This window comes from Podarcis cretensis, assembly GCF_951804945.1.
Source record: "Podarcis cretensis genome assembly, chromosome: 4".
Taxonomy (NCBI): domain Eukaryota; kingdom Metazoa; phylum Chordata; class Lepidosauria; order Squamata; family Lacertidae; genus Podarcis; species Podarcis cretensis.
Genome location: NC_137173.1, coordinates 41,485,089 through 41,508,308, shown reverse-complemented (window position 1 = coordinate 41,508,308; position 23,220 = coordinate 41,485,089). Strand labels below are relative to the sequence as shown.

Here is a 23,220-nt window from a genome sequence, read left to right as displayed (position 1 = left end):
AGGTAACTTTATAGGTTAAGCAGAGAATGAGAACTAAATGAAGAGAAAAAAAAAGAAAGATTTGGAATGCAAGCAAGTTAACGTATTTTCCGCTCTATAAGACGCACTTTTCCCCTCCTAAAAAGTAAGGGGAAATGTGTGTGTGTGCGTGTGTGTGTCTTATGGAGCGAATGTAGGCTCCATGGCTTCGCGTTGCTTTCGCTGAAGCCAGGAGAGCAAGAGGGATCAGTGCGCACCAATCCCTCTTGCTCTCTTGGCTTCGCTTCGCTGGAGAGGCGCTGCGCAGCTTTCCCTCTCTGTGCAGCGCCTGTTCAGCGAAGCGGGAGGAGAAACAGAAGGGGATATGTTTCTCCTGCCGCTTCTCTGAAGGGGCGCTGTGCAGAGAGGGAGAGAATATTTTTTTTCTTGTTCTCTAAAACTAGGTGTGTCTTATGGTCGGGTGCATCTTATAGAGCAAAAAATACGGTAATTATTTCTTACTACACAAAGATTTGAAAAAGAACTTACGCTCCACTCTTCACATTAACTGATCTTGTGTGTGAGCCAAATCCAGCCATTTCCAAATCAGGAACTTCTTGATTGGCAATGTCCAACGACTTGCCATTTTCCTCATCCGTTTCAAAAAGCTTTATTGCAGACTCCATGAAGTCCTGGAATTTCAAACCAAAAATTAGGGAGCATTAGATACAACATCCTCTTTTCCCCTTCTTTAAACAACATAAAGCTGTTATTTAATAAATTCTTCAGATATTACATATACATTTAGAGCTGACTTTGTTTTGAAAGAAAGAAGAATCTTTCATCAGGTTATCTGGACAGCTGCCACACAACTCTTGACCTGCAGAATTTCCTTGAACAAGTTCCACCTCCATATCTTTCTGTTCATCATCACAATGGCCCTATCCAAAGCTAACATGTATTTCCCTAAGCAGGGTAAATAGTAGTAAATGCAATTATTGTTCCTGAGCAATGAAATGTTAACAGTGCTGTTTCTTAACATACAGCTTGTGTATTTGGTTTTTCTTTGACATCGCTAACATTCTTTTACAGTCTTTATGTAAAAGTTCTGCAGCCAATTGCAAGTTTGCCTCGTTCTTAAATGAAATCAGTTATACAGTATGTGAAAGATGAGTGTTTGAATATCTGCAACAATTTTGCCCCTGCTAGAGACCAATGAACTTTATTATTCATGGGGTCCTCTCCCTTTGCTTGAATTCAGCAGTCACAATTTCAAGACTGTGGTTAGAAAAGAAAAATTATGGCAGCATTCCAGAGCTACTTACCTGCCAGTTGTACACTAGATGTTACGGATCTAGGTCCAAATGAGTATTGATCGGATTGCAGCCTCATTTAACATTACAGAAAAAGAACTGTTATCAACAACCCTGCCACATAGGTGCTTAACTCAAACATCTGAGTCAGGTTCAGCCTAGGAACTTGTCTATTTTCATGTTTTTGCAAGAATAATTGGTATGTCAAACTGTCTCCAAAAAGAGTTATGTAGAACACAAACAACTCTCTTACATTACAGCTTTCTCTCATGTTGGAGGAGTAGATATGAGAATACAATTACACCCCAAATCATTTTAGTGACCGTTGGGTCTCAGAAAAATCTATAGTTAAGATATCTGCAGAACTGTTAAATGGAAACAAATTTTCTACAAGGGATGTGGAAGATTTACTCTAGAATAAATAATTATCACTTAAATAACTATAATTATCACAACCAGCCCTCCCGAGCACAAAAGCCCATTCAACTATAAAAATAATGTATCTGTATGAAAAATGGATTGACATTATATGAAAATTTGAAGTTATAATATGTGAAAAATACGAATTTGCTGAATTAATTTTTAAGTGGAATACAAAAAAGGGAGGCGTGAGGAAGTCAGGAAAATAAGTTAACTAAAGAGAAACTAGAGAAATCGTTTGTGTTTTTGTATCTTTGTTTTTCTGTGTTTTTGTATTTTTTCTTGTGCTTTTTGTCTTTGTCGAATTCTTTTTTTGTTGTTGTGAAAACTCAATAAATATATATATATATATTTTAAAAATGTATCTGTATGTATTCATCTGTATGCCTTCATCTACAATGCCAATGAAAGGCGGTGAGTGGGGGTGAGTTGAAGAAGGAAATAGCCTTGAGGACCAGAAGAAGTACTTACAGCTTGCAAAAATCTGAAAGACAGCAGGACACTGCTCGCTCCACCCCAAGATTTCCAGTCTTCAAATTCTCCTTCCTCTAACAAGTATTGCTGGCCTTTATATCGTTCTTTCTCATAGGCAACCCATCTGCAACACACAAGGAAAAAACCAGTATAATAGTTATAAATGAGCTACAAATATATCAACAGTCATTAAGTATTCAACTTTGATATCCATACATACAAAATACCATGTTCCAACAGATATAGCGGCTTCAGCTTTTTCTTAAAAAAAAAATAATTCTGAGAAATAACACTGGTATGCAAAATGATCTATGTATTAATGCATAATGCATAATATAACAAAAAGCTCCTGTTTAAAGAATATCAGAGGGTATCCAGGTGAAAAGGAAAATCATAATTATAACAAGAAATATGTCAGCTTTCATTCATCAATTTCTGCTTATGTTACTTCTAAAACCACTTTCCTTATATTTTATACTAAGTTTTACATTCTAATATTCAATTAATTTATACCAACCTTTCGATGCATTTTTTTCGTATTTACTTTACCATTCCCTACTTACTACTTTGTACATAAATATCACATGCCAGATTGCTTGTTCCCATTCATTCAGGAATGGCATATGCTGTACCTCTAATACTTAGGGTGGGATTCATTGTTTGCCAGTGGATAGGTCAGGGGCTACTGATCCATTCCCAATCACAATTTGAAAGTGCTGGTACTTACCTATAAAGGGCTATATTATTTGGTCCTTGAGGAGCTAAAGGCCTGCCACTAAAATCCCCTCAGAAATGCTTCTTGAGGTTCCCCTGCTTTCTGAGCTGAAGTGATAATTGTGGAAAGAGCTTTTTTGGCTGTGGTAATCCATCTCTGGAACACTCCCCCTAGTAAGGTCGTCTATATTTTTTATTTACCCAGGCGTTTTCTCTTGTTATGTTGTGGTTTATTATCCACTGTTTTAATCACATTCTTAATTTATAAAGTTAAACAGTTTTAATGTAAACATGGTTGTAAACATCTCTGGATTGTAATTTTTTTAAAGATAGTTCACCAAATGTTCTAAATAAAATGACACACATGACAAAGTACCGTATTTTTCGCTCTATAACATGCACCAGACCATAACACGCACATAGTTTTTAGAGGAGGAAAACAAGAAAAAAAAAATTGTAAACAAAATAGTGGATATATGATTTTTGTGGTTCATGCTGTGGCCACAGACATGTGATCTGACAGTGAGTTTGGAGTAGCCCAATGCAAAAATCCTGAGGATCCATGTGGATCCATGCTTTGTAACCACAGAGGAGGGAAGGAAGGGGAACCATGGATCCTCTGCTCACGACTGCAGCAGATCCCCCCCGCCACCCACAGGCATTCGCTCCATTACACACACAGACATTCCCCCTTACTTTCTAGGAGGAAAAAAGTGAGTGTTATGGTGCAAAAAATACAGTAAATAGAAATGGGTGGTGACATCAATTTCAATGGAAAATGAATTTGTTAATGTTTACTGTGATGAGTTTCAGGGCACAGGGTTAATTAGGTGAGTTAGGATTTCCTATGCTCGCAGAATAACAGATCAGATGAGGGAATTTGGAAGGAAATTTTAAAAAGGAAACAAAATTGTACTTACATTCCACCAATGACACGTATTGATCCAATTCCCTGGAAATCATCAGCATTTTCAAAAAGGTTTGGAAAACAATCAGTATTTTCAGAAAGCTCTTTATGCCATCCTCCAAAGTATGGGGTCTCATATATTATCATCTGCAGAATGTGAAATAGTTGATCCTTTAAAATACATTTCTGATATCCAGGTCTATGTTCTGTATAGTCTATGAAATTATCCTTACTTATCCAGTTTCAATCATTTGATGCTTTTTTCACCCCAGGTACCTTAATTGTGGTACATCTGCTCTGTATGTGTTCCATTATGGAACACAATGATCTGAAGCGGCATGAATTAATCTGAGTTGAACTTGTGTATGAATAGCTGGACCAGGGATCAAACTGAATGATTAGTGATCTGTTCCAACTCTATGGTTTTCATCCAGAGATCTCAAGAACAGAATTTTGTGCATACTGGAGGAATACACTTTTTGCCATTCCCCCCTCTCCCTGGTAGCTTCCGGTGCTTTATGAAATTTTGGGCCCCTCTAGAATCGGGTGGAAGATGGTGCAGGAACTGCAGAGGGAAAGGAAGAAAATGGCAAAAATCATCTCCCTGAACCTATCTCAACTGGGAGCCTCTGCTAGCTCACTGTCACATCTGTCACCACCCCAAAATGCTGGTGGACTTCTAAAAAAAATGATGTGGAAAAGCAGAGAACTGTACTTAAGACTGAAAAACTGAGAGAAATCAAAACTGGCAGATTCAGCCATTCCTAGTTGGGAGTTATTTTCAGTAAAGAGCAGGAAGGTACCAACTTCCATCCTGAGTGGAATGGGAGAGCACCTCTAGATTCAACCCCATAGTTCTAAGAAGGGAATAGCAAAGTTAGGCATAAGTGACATCCCTTAAGTTCTAGGATTCTATAATCTTGAAGGCCTTTAAAAACAGATTAGTTTACTGTTGCCAGGATCCATATTTACCTTAATGTTTGTAGGCATCTGAACCTTCAGGCCACCCTATAGTGTAAAACAAAATAACAAATGATCAGGTATGTAAAATCCGAATGCATGTTTCAGTTCCATTAGTTCTATGTAAATATGAATAAGTGCTACTACAAACTGCCCTCAAAATTTGCTGAAGGATGGTATATAATCCCTTTATATAAACAAACAAATAAAAAAAATATTAATTAGAGCTTCTCCATGCTCAGAGTGAATAAAACCTTTTTTTATTCCTCTGTTGATATCATCAACATGCCTTTTAAAAGGGCACTAAATATTGATTCCAAAATATGAAACACATTTATGAGTGCTTGATTGTTCCAGAAGAATTAGGAATTCTTCAACATGCGGATATGAAGAAAGACAGTATTCACATGGCCTGAACATCTTTACGTCCTGCAAAAGGGACTCCTATCTTTGGCAGGTTTTGAGGGGAGATGGCTGCTGACAGTGGCAAAAATGTTCACAGGGCATATAAAGAGTTAGATTTCTATGAATCCAAAACCAACTTTATACATATCTAATTTCATTCATACAACAGCAATTTCATTTTTGGAAACTTCGTGGGAATGTTAAGAACAGATTATATCCCACTCCACCTATCATCACATCCAATAAAGGCAATCATAGGCTATTATGATCCTTTATAGTGCAGATTTTTGCAGTAACCACTAGGTACTAGAATCTTATTTTCTTTTAAAATGATTAATCTGAATAAATACTTTATAAGTCTATTCTAATCTAGTTCTGATCATTTTAGGAGCACCAGGCAAACAGAATGCCTTATGTCAAGTCTAATCTAGAGGCTAATTCTTTGCTTATTTCAAGACTCAGAAGATGGTGTACTGAATCAGATCTGTGCCCTGGCTGATCTCAGTCAATGTGGGTGCTCAGACATGGAATAGATTCTGATTTAGATTCACGATTGTTGCAGAAGAATATGGATTGGTGTATAATCGGTTGAAAAACTATTACTGCCTCACCATTTTCAACGGATGAAGAGATTTTACATCAGCTGCTGAAATTTCACATGGGCTGTGGTTTTCTTCCAAAACCATCACCTCTCCTTTGTAATTAATGTCTGAATAGGCAAGCCATCTATTAGAATGAGGAGAAAGTGGCTGATTAACCCAATTAAAGTAATCAACAGTGCTGATTCATGTGCAGTTTAATTAATAAAAAATGAACCTTTGATCTGATCCAGCAGAATTATCTAGCCCAGCATTCTGTCTCCAGCAATGGCTAGTCAGATGCCTCTGGGAAGCCCATAAGAAAAGCATGAAGCAAAACAACACTCATCCTGTTGCTTAATTCAGGAGGTGTATTGCCCCTGAACACATTGGATAATGCCCAATGCCCTATTTTGACTACTAGCATCAGAAAATAATTACATAATGAGAGAGCTGGAAGGGACTGTAAATGCCATCCAGTCTAACTCCCTTTCAATGCAGGAGGTTCACTAGTACAGAATCCCATAAAAGTTCCCATCCAGCCTCTGCTTAAAAACCACTTCCTGGAACAGTCTGTTCCATGGTCAAACTGCTCATACCATCAGGATTTCCTATCCTAATTGCTTAGTATGAATGATTTTTCTTATTAGTTGAACCCATTGCTTCAGGTCCAATCTTCTGCAGCAACAGAAAACAAAGCTCCTCCATCATTTATGTGATAGCCCTTCATATATTTTAAGATGGCTATCATATTGCCTTTTAATTGTCTCCTCTCCATGCGGAACCCACTCAACAGCATAATTGCTGTAAATGGTTGACCATTTAGAAATATACAGTGGTACCTCGGTTTTCGAACGTCTTCATTGACAAATGTTTTGGAACTTGAATGCCGAAAACCTGGAAATAAATGCTTCAGTTTTCAAATGCGCCTTGGAAGTCGAACAGGAAATGCAGCTTCTGTTTTGAGTTTTCTGCATTAAGATTTCCATTTTGAGGCTTCCATTTTGAGTTTTTGGTTTTCTAACATTTTGGAACTCGAATGGTCTTCCTGAACAGATTACGTTTGAAAACCGAGATACCACTGTATTAGTCCCATGATTCTGTGTATAGTTAGGCTACTTTACGGCTTGAAGTGCTGACACAGAAATTCAAATAGCTGAAAAAGAGAGCAGAGAATTTTGACGAAATCCAAAGGCCAGTTGTCTCCTAAAGATTCCAAGGCAGATTTTATTTGTTCTACTTTTAAGGGTAACAATAATAAAGCAATAGCACTCACAAAATAGCACATTAAAAATAGCACATTAAAAATAATAATGAAAGCAATGGCTTTAGACAACATGACAGTTGTATTTAAGGCTGAGCTGAAAGTAGAGGCGACTTGCAAATGTGTCCTCTTTCAGTAATTTGGAGGCAGGCCGCAAACAGGACCATACGTTTCCGCCGCACTTCCTCCTTTCCAAAACCCATTGTCCTCATTCTGAACTGACTTTGTAAAATAATAATGGTGCCAATTCCAATTGGATATGTGGCTATGTGCTGGAAAAGTGATCATTGCCAGAAAATGTTCATTCTAAAAGAAAAATGATGCAGTAGCAGCTGTCAAGAGGGGCAATGACTAGGTTTAAAAAAACAAATGCAAAAAAATGATGGGAAGAACATTTCAGAATGCTTAGTTGAATATGGTGGCACATTGTATTCTATATGAAGATTTGGTGCAGCCATAGCTGTACTGAATACAGGGAAATTTTAGCAAACAGAATTAATTTTAGCCAAATCTGTTTATTTTACACTGATGGCAACAGAAATTGTCTTTGGAAAAGCAGTTATTTTGAAAACAGGACAATGCCTGTTTGGGTGCAAGCCCCTGTTAAATTAAAACATAATCTAAATTTATGAGGGGGTTTTCCCCTAGAGAGTATAAGCAAAATAATAACCTATGCTATAAATTGGAAATTACTGCTGCTTTCTGAAACACCCCATTATTTTGTTTCTTTGTTTTGCCTTAGAAACAGCCAGCAACTGTTGATTGCTGACATTTTACATGTTTTTATAGGTATATGTATATGTATTTTATAGGTATATTTTATGATGTATATATAATGGAACCTGCACTCACACTCCTGCTTTCACAAAAAGAGTATGTGGTTTGACTTCCAGTTCTTCTAAATTAGCAACTGCACTCTGGATGCAGACAGGAACATGATCTGTGCTATCTTGTGGGTAAAGCTCAATCTCAGGAACACTGCAATCCTGCAGAACACATCAGATAACAAAAACAAACATGACTGTATGAGCTGTGCATCCCTTGACTGTATTTATTTACATCCCATAAAACATGGTTCCATGTTTCATGCTTCAAACAGGAGGTTAAGAATGGTACACAGCAGAGAGGAGTACTGACAATGGTGGGGCACCATTGTTGCTTCAGTGCCCTGAGCTACATCCAGGTTATTTTTAAAGAGCTGTTGGATATGACTGTGATGAGAATAAGCACTATAAAATACCAACTTTCACGAAAGCAACTGGGCAATATGGAAAGGGAAGTCTAAGGTGCAGCATTAAGAAAGATTGAGAAAGGTATCGGAAGTTCTGAGTATTCTCTAAAAGGGATGCCATGTGCACCATACATTCAGAACATGGTAACAGTCATGGCTTCTCCCAAAGAATTCTGGGAACTGTACTTTTGTTAAGGTTGCTGGGACCTGTTGCTCTGTGGGGAGTCTCCTAACAACTCTCACCCTCCTTAAAACAAAATACATTCCCCAGTATTCTTTGGTGGAAAGCCATGACTTTAAGCGCATGGTGTGGATGTGAATTAAACCAAAATAAAGGAATTAACAGATGGTGGTGGACGGGAGCAGAGAGGAGTGAAATGGACTCTACTGTCATTGCCAGTAGAATCTGTTTCTCACAATGAGCACTCACCTTCACTACTTGTCTGATTGAACCAACTCTGAAGTTCTTTTGATGTTTTTCACTGTGAGGATTCAATAGATCATGCAGCATCTCCTCTCCTTCTTCTAGAACATATTTCTCACCCAGGAATCCTGGTTTCTCATACATAATCCAGCTATATTAATAAAATAAGCACAACACTGTAAACATCTACCAAGAGGTAGCTAACATAGCACCAATACTAGTAAGAAGCCATGGTTAATTTTATTACAAATTGTACTATTTCTTTACCATACACAGTTGTACCTTGGAAGTCGAATGGAATCCATTCCGGAAGTCTGTTCGACTTCCAAACCGTTCGGAAACCAAAGCGTGGCTTCTGAGTGGCTGCAGGAAGCTCCTGCATCCAATCAGAAGCCGTGGAATCCCCATCGGACATTCGACTTCCAAAAATAGTTCGCAAACAGTCACTTCTGGGTTTGCGGCGTTCAGGAGCCAAAAACGTTAAATAACTAAGCTGTTCAAAAACCAAAGTATGACTGTATGCTGGAACACATACACACACAGAACAACAGTGGTCAGCAGGGTGGCACAGGCAGAGCAGGTTGGCTCACCAGCCTTCCCAACGGTGAATGTGTCTGCCAGTTCCTGAGAGGGGGAAGAGTGAGACAGGGGAAGCTCTGTGCAGTGTAGATGCACTGGCAGGAACCTTGCATTGCATCCCTGCGACACCCCTCTCCCCCTCTCAGGATCCAGCAGCAACATTCTGTTGGGGAGGTAGGTGAGCAAAGTCCTGCCAACCACTACTGACTCGGAGGCTTCTTTATAAACTGAGCTTTATAAATCGTCATCTGAAATTTGTGCAATTAGAAATCCTTCTGGAGATGGTACAAACTATTTATAACATGGCTTGCAAGTAATATACATTAGCAAAGTGCTTGTCATCATGAGGGGTGGACATCTATAAATAGGCACAGTCTCCAAAGTCTGATAAAATGCAGGGGAAACATTCAACATTAAAAGTTTCCAAATGGTGCACGGCCCTGGAGTGGGATTGCTTGTCACTACTGATGATATCCGAGATGTTTCCATAATGCTCATGAGTTTCATGTGGCACTCCAAGTCACATTTTTTCCAGGAGCTTTCTTTACCAAACAAACACTACTTTAGGGGAAGATGTGGATCCTCCCCAGTCCCCAAACAACTACTGTTTAACAAAGTGATAATATGGGGAAGCATTTAATGCTCTGTTTTTTAACAACTCCACTAAGAAATCTTTAATTTCAATTTCATTATTAGTATAAAATAACACATTCAGTATCACAAATTCAGTTTTACAAATGGAAAGAACACAGGAAGTTGCCTAATATTGAATTGGACCACTTGTCTTTCTAATTCAATATTATTTACTAAGTATTATTATTCACAGAGTATTGTTTATTGGCAGCAGCAACCCAGGGTTACAGACAGGGTATTCCTAGGATTTAATCTGGAACTTCTTGCATGCAAAGCATGTACTCTATCACTGAGCTATGGCCCTTCTTTTATAGTTTATACCTTTTAAAGAATATATATATGATTTATAACTTTGGAATATATGCCTTACTTTGGCATAAGCCAATAAAAATGTTTTTTGTGTTGTTGATTTTTTAGTCTAATGTACTTGGTTAATTTCATCATTATGTGTATCAATACAATTCAGTTTCATATTCAGCAATATTAAGAACAGATACTGTTTTCCAAAGCTTAGGATGATATAGTCTTGTAGCTGTAATCATGTAAGATGGGTTGGGAACTTTTTTCAGACTGTGGGCCACATTACTTCAGTGGAAAGCTTTCAGAGCCCACATCCCTGCAGTGGGTGGAGCCAGATGAACATTTTTTAGTAAAAGAATAAAATAAAATAAAATAAAATAAAATAAAATAAAATAAAATAAAATAGAGGAACCAATATGGGTCTCTTACAAGTAATCATTTCTATTGCTTAGTAAACTTACAAAATCATCAAAAATGGAAATAAATACACACTTCTGTATGACACTTCCAACACTTGTTATTCAGTATACTGTTTCTTTTATTATGTTTCAAAGGTGTACCTGGATACAGTCATACCTCGGGTTACAGACGCTTCAGGTTGCGTGTTTTTGGGTTGTGCACCACGCTGAACCCGGAAGTACTGGAACAGGTTACTTCCGGGTTTTGGCACATGCGCAGAAGCGCTAAATCGCACTTTGCGCATGAGCAGCGAATTGCGACCCGCGTGTGCGCAGACTCAACGCTGTGGGTTGCGAACGTTCCTCCCACACAGATCACGTTTGCAACCCGAGCGTCTACTGTACCTTAAACCATTTTCCTGCACATGAACCCACTACAATTTTTTTTCCAGAATTCCCGAATATATTCACATGCCTCAAATATGATGTTCTGTAACTTAGCATACACTTGTTTACTTTCTCTTCTTTGCAATTGAAATGTAACAGTATTTTATAAAGTTCAGATAAGATATATTTTTAAATTTCAGATTAACATATTTCAAAAACTGAGCATTCAAAACTGAACATTCCCTTAAATTAGGAAAACTTGTGGCCCTCCAAATATTGCTGGCCTAGGGCTTGCTGATCAGAAGGTTGGCGGTTCGAATCCCTGCGATGGGGTGAGCTCCCGTTGCTCGGTCCCAGCTCCTGCCAACCTAGCAGTTTGAAAGCATGTCAAAGTGCAAGTAGATAAATAGGTACTGCTCCGGCGGGAAGGTAAACGGCATTTCCGTGCGCTGTTCTGGTTCGCCACATGACTCGGAAGCTGTACGCCAGCTCCCTTGGCCAATAAAGTGAGATGAGCGCCGCAACCCCAGAGTCAGTCATGACTGGACCTAATGGTCAGGGGTACCTTTACTTTTTATAGCCATGTGGCTGGTGTGTGGGAGCTGGAAATCAACAATATATGGAGGGCCACAGGTTGACTATCCCTGCCTTAACTGATAAATTTGTATTTTTATTTATTTCTCTATCAAATCCACAAAACTGTAATTATTCAAACAATGGAAAAACAGCAAGTCTTCATTAAAATATTAATTTCATCATAGGATGACAATTAACTACAATATATGTTAACTTTTGCACTTCAGGAACCTAGCTTATCTTCACTAAAATCAGGTACATAAATAACAGCCACTTCACCCATAAAGTGCATGTTCCTTACCATCCTCTGACAACTCTGATCAGTGCTTCTTTTGAAAAAACCCAGGCTGTAGCATCTAACACATCATGGTAAATTTCAATTGTGTTGCCGTGAACATCACAAATAACCATCTGAAATGACATGCGATGGCGTTAAGGAAACACTAGCAAATTCAGTTTCCCATATATAACAAATATTCTGCTTGTTGTGTTTAGCTTTATAAAGGCTTTAAGGTCTTTGTCATGTTTACTTCATGGGACTTTCTTCAAAGTATATAGGACTGCAGTCTAAACCAAATCAAACGGGTCATCCACAAATCATTTACACTAGTATATTATCACTGGTTTAAATGGAGCAAAATCAGTGAAAGTTGGATTATACTTTTCATATTAAATTAACTAATTAACTAAGTTTTTATTAGTTGTTTGCTCTAGCCAACAACTAGATTCTACTTTTTCCTAGAATGTTAACTAAGTTTTTATTAGTTGTTTGCTCTAGCCAACAACTACATTCTAGGAAAAAGTAGAATCTAGCAGCCAATCATCTTAATTACATCCAAGGAAAATGCAGAATCTGTCTGTCTGTCTACCTACCTACCTAATCTATCTATCTACTTTCCATTGCTTCACTCAAATGTACATGGCAAAACAGTCAATATCTCATACTTGCTTATATGGTGAAAAGGTCATACTCACTTTCCCTGGTCTTTGATTGCATTTGAGTCCTTCCCTGCCAACAGGACACTGAAAGTGAAATGAGGAAATAATTATTTAAGTGCTATAATGAACCAACAATAGATATTTTGAAGCAGTATGACTTTAAGGTAGGAATAGCTATCCTCATGGCTTCCAAATGCTGTGGGACTCTAATGGTGTGTAATAACTACTGGCCAGTTGCAAATACCCTTTTTCAGGGTTAGGTAGTGCAGAGGACAGTGGCAGAGCAACTGCAAATGGTCCTAGATGACACAGATTATCTGGATCCACGTCAATTGGGCTCAGGCCTGGTTTTAGAAGTTAATTGCCCTTGGCTGACTCAAGGATTACGTTTATAGAGAGAGGTCAGGGTGAGTGTGACCCTGTTGCTCTTACTCTCAGTGGCTTTTGATACTACAGTGGTACCTCTGGTTATGAACGCTTCTGGTTATGCAAGCTTCGGGTTACGAGCTCCGCTAACCTGGAAGTAGTTGCTCCTGGTTGCGAACTTTGCCCCAGGATGTGAGCGGGAGGCGCCATTAGCAATAGCGCACCTCAGGATAAGAATGGTTTCAGCTTAAGAACAGACCTTCCAAACAAATTAGGTTCGTAACCAGAGGTACCACTGTATTGACCATTGTATCTTCCTGGATAAGTATCAGAGGCCCTATGTTAAAGGTAAAGGTAAAGGTACCCCTGCCTGTACGGGCCAGTCTTGACAGACTCTGGGGTTGTGCGCCCATCTCACTTAAGAGGCCAGGGGCCAGCGCTGTCCGGAGACACTTCCGGGTCACGTGGCCAGCGTGACATCGCTGCTCTGGCCAGAGCCAGAGCCAGAGCCGCACACGGAAACGCCGTTTACCTTCCCGCTGGTAAGCGGTCCCTATTTATCTACTTGCACCCGGAGGTGCTTTCGAACTGCTAGGTTGGCAGGCGCTGGGACCGAGCAGCGGGAGCGCACCCCGCCGCAGGGATTCGAACCGCCGACCTTTCGATCGGCAAGCCCTAGGCGCTGAGGCTTTAACCCACAGCGCCACCTGCGTCCCTCAGCCCTATGTTACATTGGTTCTATTCATAACTGTGCAATTGACTCCAGAGAGTAGATTTAGGAACATGTTCCTTGGCCCCCTTGGACTTGCTCTATGGGGTTACATCTATGGATGACACACAGATCTATTTCTCCACAGCATTTAATCAGGTGTGTGGCTGTGCTAGCCAGTGGAAGAATGCAAGATTAGACTGGATGAGTTTGACTCCTGGGAAGGTAAAGCCTCTGGGGGCAGGTGGCTCCTGTGTTTGTAAGATACGACAACTGCCTGTTCCATGTGGGGTTGCACTCCCTCTGAAGGAGCAGGTACATAGCTTAGAGTACAGCTTTGTCCTTAGAGGCAAAAGTGTCCTCTGTAGATTAGAGTGCCTTTTACCAGGTTTATACGGTATGCCAGCTATGCCTGTATTTGGAATATAGAATAGCCCAACCACTGTAATCACTGATAGCGTTGATACTTCAATGCGCTCTGGTCCAGATGCTACAGCTACTGCACAATGCAGCAGACACACTGCTGAAGAGGGCAAATAATCAATGGCATGTGAACGCTTTGCTAAAACATCTGCACTGGATACCCATATGTTACAAGGGTCGTCAAGTCCAACTGCTAGTACCCAGTAGGTGGATGTGGGGCAACTGTCTTTGCATTTTCTGTTAAATTAAATAGTAATATTTTTCATTAGTGGTGAAAATCAGTACTGACAAGCTAGCGTGGAAACTTATTACAAGTGTTTTAAAATACAAGATTGGTATATCAAATAAAAATCCGATCATAAAGCTTTCAGTACAAACATGGGTGATGTCCTAAGAAATAATGAACTTTTGAGACATCATTTAAAATGTTCATAAAGGTGTCTGGAGCTAATGTTGATTAAACATTAGTAAGTCTATGATTCCTGACCTGTGTGGCTATTTATGTTAATACAAAACACTCTCCTCATACTATTCAATAGAAGATGAGGGGTCCTCAATGTCTTTGGTGCAGCACACATAGAAACATAAACATACGTGCCAATATATTCTTACCCTTATTTTAAGATTCATGCATGAAGTTTCCTTCCCTCACCCTACCTCACCTTGCTGGGGACGAACGGGCAAGAAAGAGATGAGTGTTCTACTTCGCATTTCTGCTAAGTGAAATTCATCATCTTTCTTTTCACCTGGCTAGTGTACTGTGATCCCCTCTACACTGGGTGAACTGAAAGAATGTAATTTTCCACACTATGTCTGTAAACTGCCCCCAGACAAAAGCCCATGAATATAATAAATCCTCTCTCACCACAATGTGTTTATCCCAAAGATTGGTGTTTATGCCTATTGCCTCGGCCTAATTATTACGTGAACATAACCTCAACAATAACTGTGTTAGTAACAAAACCAAAACTGAAATATCTGGCACAATTAAAACTGAACACGCTCACACAAATACATGCAATAGGATACTCTAAATGTATGTGCGTATGTACACCTACAACCCCACCCCACTATGCTCATTTCATAGTTTCGTTACACATATAAAATTAATGAAAAGCACCTTACCACTTGAAAAGCTGCTGGTTTTTGCAAGCCACTACTTTCAGGCTGCTGGTCCTTTGGCACCAAAACACTCCTAAATCGAGTTCCCTTCTCACTGGAATAAGTTCTTGAACTCTGCAGACTTTCATAGTATATACTCTTTGAAGAAGAACTTACGTCACGATCAGATTTTTGTAAAAGCTGAGCTGAAGGCATTGAACTTAAAGATAAGGTCTCTTCTGCGTTAAGTGCCTCCTTAGAAAGAAAATGTGAGTATCTCCTCTCATGAATGTTTTCTGGGACTGTGGTGCATGAGCTGTTTGGCCCCTGACTGGAAAGATATGCTTCTTTTTCATCCTCTAGTTTGTTTTCTTCACAAATATTCTCTTCCTCCTCTTCATTACATTGGCTACTAGATCTTAACCGTTCAGACACTGACTGCAGAAGTGATAAGACTGACAAGGATTGGTTGGCTCTTTCAATAGGATTACCTTCTGGTGAGCCATCAGCAGACAGCAAGTCCTCTTGAGAACTGTCATCTTCATATATAGGAGACAAAGAAAAAGGGTAAACACTGAATCGCTTTGCTTCCACTGTCACGAATGCTTCTGAAGAAAGATTGTTTAATTGGTTGCTTTGTTCACAAGGGTGGACAGACTCAAGTTTGCCTTTTACAGTTTCACACATAAGAAAATGTTGATTATTATCCAGGGATTGGTCAGGAAGGGATGATAAGGGATGATCTGGTTCTTCTGTTGAAAATAAATAGCTTTCGTCTTGAAGAGCACCTTCATACAAAATGGTGAAAGAACTGCTGTCCAACTCTTCTGGTGGTGAAGAAGCAAATAACTTGGGGGATTTCTCTTCATTTCCACAATCATCATCAACATCCAGATAATATTCCTTGAGCACTGTTAAACCTGTCTCAACGACTGCTTCTTCCTTAATGGAAAACTCTGAGTTCAAGCCAATCTTTGCTGAGCTGTTCATTACAGGCCGTTCAGACAAACTGAACTGGGTGCCAAATTTATAAGCATTCTGTGGCACTGTGTAAGCTTTTGTCATTTTACCACAGACCTTTTCACTTTCTATTTCATAATATTTTTCACATGGTTCCTCTCTTACAACTTCTGCAGAGTCACCCTCTTTAAAAACATATTCAGGCAGATTCTTCCCTAGATTATTTCCAAGTGAATCTAAAGGTCCAAATGGTGGCAAATGCACTTCATCCATTACAGTATCTTCATTTATTGAATATGAGGAATATTCAGATTCATCATCAATTGTCCACTTTGTTTCCTCACCGGCATCTGTCATGCACATAGTGCAATTGGCATGTTTACTGTTTTTGCCATTGACTATAGGAGGGCTGCATTCTATTGTAGCTGTGGGACCAGACCAGTCATTTTCATTTTTCTGTTCTCCACCTGTTATTTCTTTGTGGTCGTCTTTAATATTAATATACAAAGATGCTGAGGAGTTTGCTACTTTACCTTCACTGATTATATTGCATACTGAGGTTCCATATATTGGACTTAAATTTAAAGGATCTTCAGTTATTTTGGGAAGTGTAGCTGTTAATTTAGTATCATTAGTAAGCTTCTTTGATGCTTCAGTGTTGGACTTAAGGGCTGAATTTTGAAGAATGCCATTGCTCAGATGGTCCTCATGCTGATTATATGTCACTTTTCGTATGGCTGCATTAATAACATCATCAATTATTTCTTTTGCTTTTAGTGCTATTGAACTATGTAGGTCAATTTTATCTGTAATGTCAAATGGTATTTTTTCATCTTTAATATTTGTGCCAAGTGTGTCTTTTGCTTTAACTTCAGAAAGCTTTCTGATACAACCCTCATTAAAATGCTTTAATGATGAATTCCTTGACTGCATTTCTTTTGATTCTGACAGCGTTTTTCTATTTTTCTGATCTTTTTGAAGGCTAAGCCCTAATAAATTGTCCTTAATGTCATTAGTCTGGCAGACGCCAGCTGCTTGCTTTGATCTTATTTCTTCTATGGCTAAACGCAGAACTGCATCAACTATTTCATCAGCCTTTTTGAGCAAAACAGTTAAGTCTTGGGATTTAATTTGTACTTGCCTTCCTGTTTCAACATCATTCAGTGCTTCCTCGGAAAACTGGCTGCTTGATTCTGTAAACAAAGTTGTAATTTCTCGATCACCCATTTCAAAGGTATTTGAATTAACAGCTGCAGCAGCAAGGTAATGAAGATTTAGCTGGCCTGAAGTTCTTTGCTCCTCTTTTTTCTGCTGTGTAGTGAAAGACATTCCTAGTACTATCTTTACAGGTTCTATAGCTTCCACATCACAGGCAACTGGGGACAAGAATGGGACTGGGTACTCTGCTTCTGACACTGATTTAGAGTGTAGACTATTTGGTTTATATTTAGGTGAAACCTTGCCCTTCTTTTCTTCAGAATCAATAAGAAGAGAATGATTCTTGTCTAAAACAAAATCTGATGTTTCACAGGCAGGAGAACTAAGCTTTGAGCTATCTTTAAAGCAAGTAATGGGTGACACAGGCTTGAAAGTATATAAATTTTCAAATGTAGAAACAGGAAGATCCTCTTTTGCCAGGTTAGATCTAGAGTCTACCAAGCAAGAGGCAGACATATCCATTTCTTCAGAGCGCAGTAAAATATCACTTCTACTATCAGCAATTTCAGCAGTGTCAAAGGTAATCTTAGTTTCAGGAATGCTTTCAGATTCCAAAAAAGTACCAGGAACTTGACCTGCACACCCAGATTCAGCAGCAATAAGAAGGCTCCCAGGTCCACAGTTCTCTGACTTTGAGATAACTTGGTTATTTTCACATGTAGAGGCAGAACAACATATTTTACCATTGATAGTCCCCGCAGAATCACTTAGAGACTGGTTAGTGCAATCCTGTTTATCAGCCAAAGAACACAAAGCCCCCAACAAACTGTGATCTTCAGAATTAAGGACAGGTTTAGACACATCGTCCAAAATGATTTTGCTATCTCCAGAGATGAAAGAGTTACCGACCAAGACACATAACGGAGAAGAAGGAAATGATAAATAACTATTTTCTTCTGATTTCACAACAGGAGGAGAGATCTCGGGGAAGCATGTCTCTTTAGAAGAAGAGGCAGGAGGTAGACCTATTGAGATGTCCTCTTCAGTTTCATAAGCCATTTTTGCTTCAGTTTGATTTTTTATTTCATCAACTAATGGATCATTTTTGTGTGCAGATATCACAATTTCTGCAATTTTAAGAAGGGATGGAATAGGTTTGGCCACTGTAGTAGTGCCTGTGTTGTTTTTAAGTTCTGAGTTCTCTAATTTGATGGGCTTGGTTTTGTCTTCAGCGAGAGGAAGAGGACTATGTAAACCAGTCAATGCTTCGATCAGAGTTTCATCCTCAACATTCTCAGAAATATGGCAGTTGTCATCTTTAGCCTTAAGGATAAGAGGGGCACCATCCATAGTGCTCACAGCCTCCTCAGTGCTGGTATCACCTGTTTCTAAGGCAGCTGATGCCACCCGAGACACCACATTTTCATATTCAGCAGCTAACAAAGATGTGTTGGCATGGTTTACCTCAGTTGCGTTAGGAGAAGAACCTGTCATTCTAACATGGTCAAATTGTGTCACAGGCACATACAAATTATCATTGGTAAAATTATTAGTTCCATTCTCAGACGTCATGGGGAAGTTATGATTGTTTTGTACACCTGTAAGTACCATGGACTCAGTGGTCTCTTCACACTTTAGATCGCTTTTGCCAAATATATCTATGTTTTGAACCATTTCTTTGGATTGGACTGAAGCAAGCATACCGACACCTGCTGATATATCACTTTTTTTACAATTTGTATCCTGCAACACCAACTGCAATTCTTCTCCAACTTTTTGTTCGTGGAGAGGTAAGTGCTCATCTGGTGAAATGATCTGCATGTTTTTCTCCTTCTGCTCTGTCACTTTTTGGTGTGATTCTTCAGTTTCACTTTCTACCCTGCTAACTGCCTGTCCCCTACCTATAATACTATTCAAATGCAATGTTTGGTTCTCTGCTTTTAGTTTGAATTGATCCTCAGTCCAACTATTGCAGGGACCTTTGTTTTCTAGCAACTGTTGCTCATTATCACCTAAGTCTACTTTGGGGTGTGAAAAAAACTCCTCTTGCATTGTCTCTTTTGTTTCTGTGTTAGAAAAAGCGCAAAGCTGCATTCCTTTTTGAAAGCCAACAGTGGTAGCATTGATTGACTGAATCTCCATTTGTATTTCCCCTAACACCTCCTCCCTATTTTCAAGCAATCTGCTGTTTTCTGAACTCATACTAACAGCATCTCTATTCTGGCAACTGAAGTTGGCTTTCTTTTGCAACAGTGTTGGCTCCAACAGAAGGTTCCTATTAAGTTCTGGTGTGCTGGAAACTGCTGTATGTTTCACAGAAACCAGTTCCTCAATGCAATTTTTGATTGTTTCCATTTCTGTCAACGAGGTAATTTTGTTCTTCAGTTCTTTGTGCTCACAATTGCCCAAGACATCCAGAGAATTTCCCCCCAAATCCATTTCTGCCAAAAATACGTTTGCTTGTGAATCCTTTGTGTCATCGTTAGTCTTAGGTCCCGAGTTCGTTTTCAATGAAGATTCTGTCTTTGTTGTAGTAGTTTCTGAGTCTGGAAGGCTTACAGTCCTATTTTCTTTGTTTTTGGCTGTAGTGCTATTAATGCTGGTTGAGGTTTGTTTTTCTTGCTCCAATTCCGCTTGTTTCTTAAGCAATTGCTTAATTCTTGCAGAACCGCGATATGTTGCATAAGTAACTGCAGGTGCACCCAGTTCACATTCTGTTTTTCTGGAACAGAAGAAATATCATTATTGGAACATTAGCAAAAGCTCCTAGGCATACTCAGCTGTATAAAATGAAATTTTAAACAGACACAGAGAGATTAGTACAATAGGCACTGGTCTCTTTTATTTCAAAAATGTAAAGCAATGTTTCTACTTTAGAAGAGTCTTGCTGGATCAGACCTAGGCCAGCGCCCTGTTCTCACAGGGGCCAACCAGATGCTTATGGGAAACCCACAAACAGGACAAACGTGCAATAGCTCTCTCCCACTTATGGCCCCTTGCAACTGGTATTGCCTCTGATACTGAAGGAATTATAGCCATCATGATTAATAGTTATTTCCCACCACCACCCATCTAAATACTCAAATGTATAATATCTAGGTATGCCATTACAGGTGTAATTAGTGGAGATTTTTAAATAGCTATTGACTCATAGTACCACTGAGGAGAAGGCTTTGTGGGTCATCATGTCTAACCCCTGGCAGAAACATGTATGTAAAGCTATTTTTGTCAAATAATTGTGTCCTAACTCCGGTGATCTGCACCCTTGGATGAGGTTTGCAAATGAAAGTAGTTCATTTTATCCACTTTACATTGTTTCAGATTATAAAATGATCAACAAAATCCTCAAAAGTACCATTTGCCTGTCTCTTTCTGAAAATGTTCATGTTACCCTAATTGCTTGTCAGGGCTGGGGCACCTGTGGCTCTCTGGAAGTTGGACTACAACCTCCAACATTCCTGACTATTGGCCATACTGGCTGGGGCTGATGGGAGCTGGAGTCCAACAATACTTGGAGGGCCTCAGGTCCCCCCCCCCAATTCATGTAGTGATTTACAGTAATGGTCTACCATTAGAGCTCAGATACAGTTCTGAGTCTTTCTTCCTGGAGTTAAGTGGAATACTTGGACTTGGTCAAATGTCAGATACAGTCTGTTGTGTTCATGTGCATTTATGATCCACTGAAAATTTTAATTAAAAGTATATGATGACTGTGTATCTGTAAGTAAGGCCTGTTTCCTTTACCATTTAACTCAGGACTGATTCACACATACATATATGCTACACAGCATCTTGTCACGTCAGTGTATCATTCAATGACTTGTTCGTGGAAAAACAGACTCTATTTAAAATTATTGTATGAGGTGATACAAAAGCCCTGTCTATAGTATTTAATCATTGGTGCTAATTGTATACATGCAAGCCATCAGTAAGTTACTGGGTGATGAGCAAGTGTCTTTGAACTGAGATCCAACTAGATGTGAAACTGAGAGAAATGATGCCACATGTAAAAGAGAGAGAGAGTTACTGCAGTTGGAGTGAATGTTGGATTCGTTTGAGGACTACAAATTGTGACCAGACTGTGGCATGGCTCACCATATCACTGTAAACTCAAGAGCAGAAGCACTGCAAATTAAACTACAATTTGGCTGTGCCTGAAGCAATCAGATGGCCACTTCAGAACAAAGTCAAACCTCATCATGAGCCCCATGTGGCATGTTAGAAGTGTCATATGAATCAGCAGCTCTATGAAGGCTACAGAGAAACTGGTGCTTTTCTGCTATGTATACTTGCCATCTGGATGTAATCTTTAGAGGTTATCTGTGGGGCTAATGTCATTTTATACATGAATTAAAGCCTTTTAATCTCTCACTCTCAAGCAAAAAAATGAATTTTAAAAGACTAAACATGTGTTATAAGACCAAGGGGATATGAAGCAAATATGACATTCTTCTTGAGCATACAGTTTAAAAGCCCAGTTAGTTCTAATCGGTGAAATACAAATGCAGCAGGGACAGATTATCGGTACATTATTCAGGTGCCATTCTTAGTCTCGGGGGGGGGGGGAGCAGATTATATATTCCAACAGCACCATCTGTCTATCCACTTCAGAGCTGCTCCAGACATTTAAGTCTTTTATGGCCAAGATTTTGCCACAGCACCAATACAAAAAGGCTAACGTTTGAAAGAGATTATTATTTATAAAATGGCATGGTTTTTTAAAAAAAGATATTGAGCCTTTTGTTTTTATTATTGTTCCCAGAGATTTTTGCATTCATGATTCAATTCATAACCAATATTCTACTATTATTTTAAGGTACATGAAAAATATCTGCAATGCCATGACCAGAAAATTTATTCTAGACTCATTTTTCAGTCCGTTTACTGTAAATCAATGCACTTAAATTGCTGAGATTCCTAGAAAGCAAAGCATAATTCTCCATTGGTATTGACAAGGGCCAAACCATGGAGTGCTAAGTTTCTTTATACTTGTTTATTACTCAGCACTTCTTACAGTGAGGTACAGAGAAGCATCCATCCTCATTTACTCGTTTGCTTAATCACCAATACTGCCAGCAGATATACCAAATTACAGCCTTCTACTGTAGCAGAGTAATCGTAGACTAGAGACATTAATTTATAGAAAAAAGCCCGTCTGAAGAGGATTGGGTGAAGGACAAGAAGTAAGGACTGACTCTCTCCTTTCCATTTCTAGCAGCAGCTGCTGTTCAAAGTGCCTGGAATAGAGAAGACTACACATGGAGATAAGGAAGAATGTAGATGCATGTATGTGCACATGAAAAAGCAAAAAAGAACCATATTAAATTTTAAACTGGATATGCTGGCATGGCCACCACCAACCTGCAAAGTATCACATAAACTTAATCGGCTCAACACACTCTGTAAATATATTATCTATTTTCATAAAAGTACAATTGTTCTGAGCTACCAAGAAAGGGAATTATAGAATTTAAAATTCAGATTGACAAATTCTATTTAGCTTGAGTAGGGAAGGAGCAAATTAGCTTACAGGGGGAAATGAGTATCTAGCACAATTCATAGCCAAAGCTATGCCATGGCAGCCCTGAATGATGCAGTCAACAATGCAACGTGGGAAAGAAAATCCTGGTCGTGAAGAAAGCTCTGCCTACATTGTCTGACTCAGATGCTTCACAACAGAACAACCATGCACCATTGTTGAATATTTCATAGCAACCTACATCCAGTTATTGTTGAATGACCTTTAAAATTGTACTAAAGAATAGGTGTAGCCAAAAAGCCAGTAATAAATGCTCCGCGTCATAGAGTTTGTTGAATATATACTGTTCACTTACAATGTATTTATTACCTATGTCTACAAAAGATATAGTTTGATATAAATAGAATAAGATGCTATGCCTTCAAAAAAAGAGTAAAAAATAAAGACATAGTTAAATTAACGAGAAACCTTCAGAACTGAACTTTCAAACTACTGTACTAGATTATCTGTAAATATAGCACATGACCCAGGAAACTACGTGCACAAAATAAACTACTTAAATAT

General features: G+C 39.0%; 1 protein-coding gene across 1 annotated transcript in view; it reads right to left on the bottom strand.

Annotated features, from left to right (window-relative positions):
* The window catches only part of CRYBG3 (crystallin beta-gamma domain containing 3), a 62,988-nt gene that overhangs the window by 13,986 nt on the left and 25,782 nt on the right, over window positions 1–23,220 (bottom strand). Inside the window, exons 4-13 of the mRNA XM_079974734.1 lie at window positions 15,084–19,899; window positions 12,497–12,544; window positions 11,823–11,932; window positions 8,655–8,799; window positions 7,846–7,979; window positions 5,763–5,877; window positions 4,759–4,794; window positions 3,800–3,933; window positions 2,163–2,289; window positions 508–650 (exon numbers count right to left, since the gene is read on the bottom strand). Of these exons, the coding sequence (XP_079830860.1) occupies window positions 508–650; window positions 2,163–2,289; window positions 3,800–3,933; window positions 4,759–4,794; window positions 5,763–5,877; window positions 7,846–7,979; window positions 8,655–8,799; window positions 11,823–11,932; window positions 12,497–12,544; window positions 15,084–19,899 (5,808 nt within the window). The remainder of the gene's footprint in view (window positions 1–507; window positions 651–2,162; window positions 2,290–3,799; window positions 3,934–4,758; window positions 4,795–5,762; window positions 5,878–7,845; window positions 7,980–8,654; window positions 8,800–11,822; window positions 11,933–12,496; window positions 12,545–15,083; window positions 19,900–23,220) is intronic.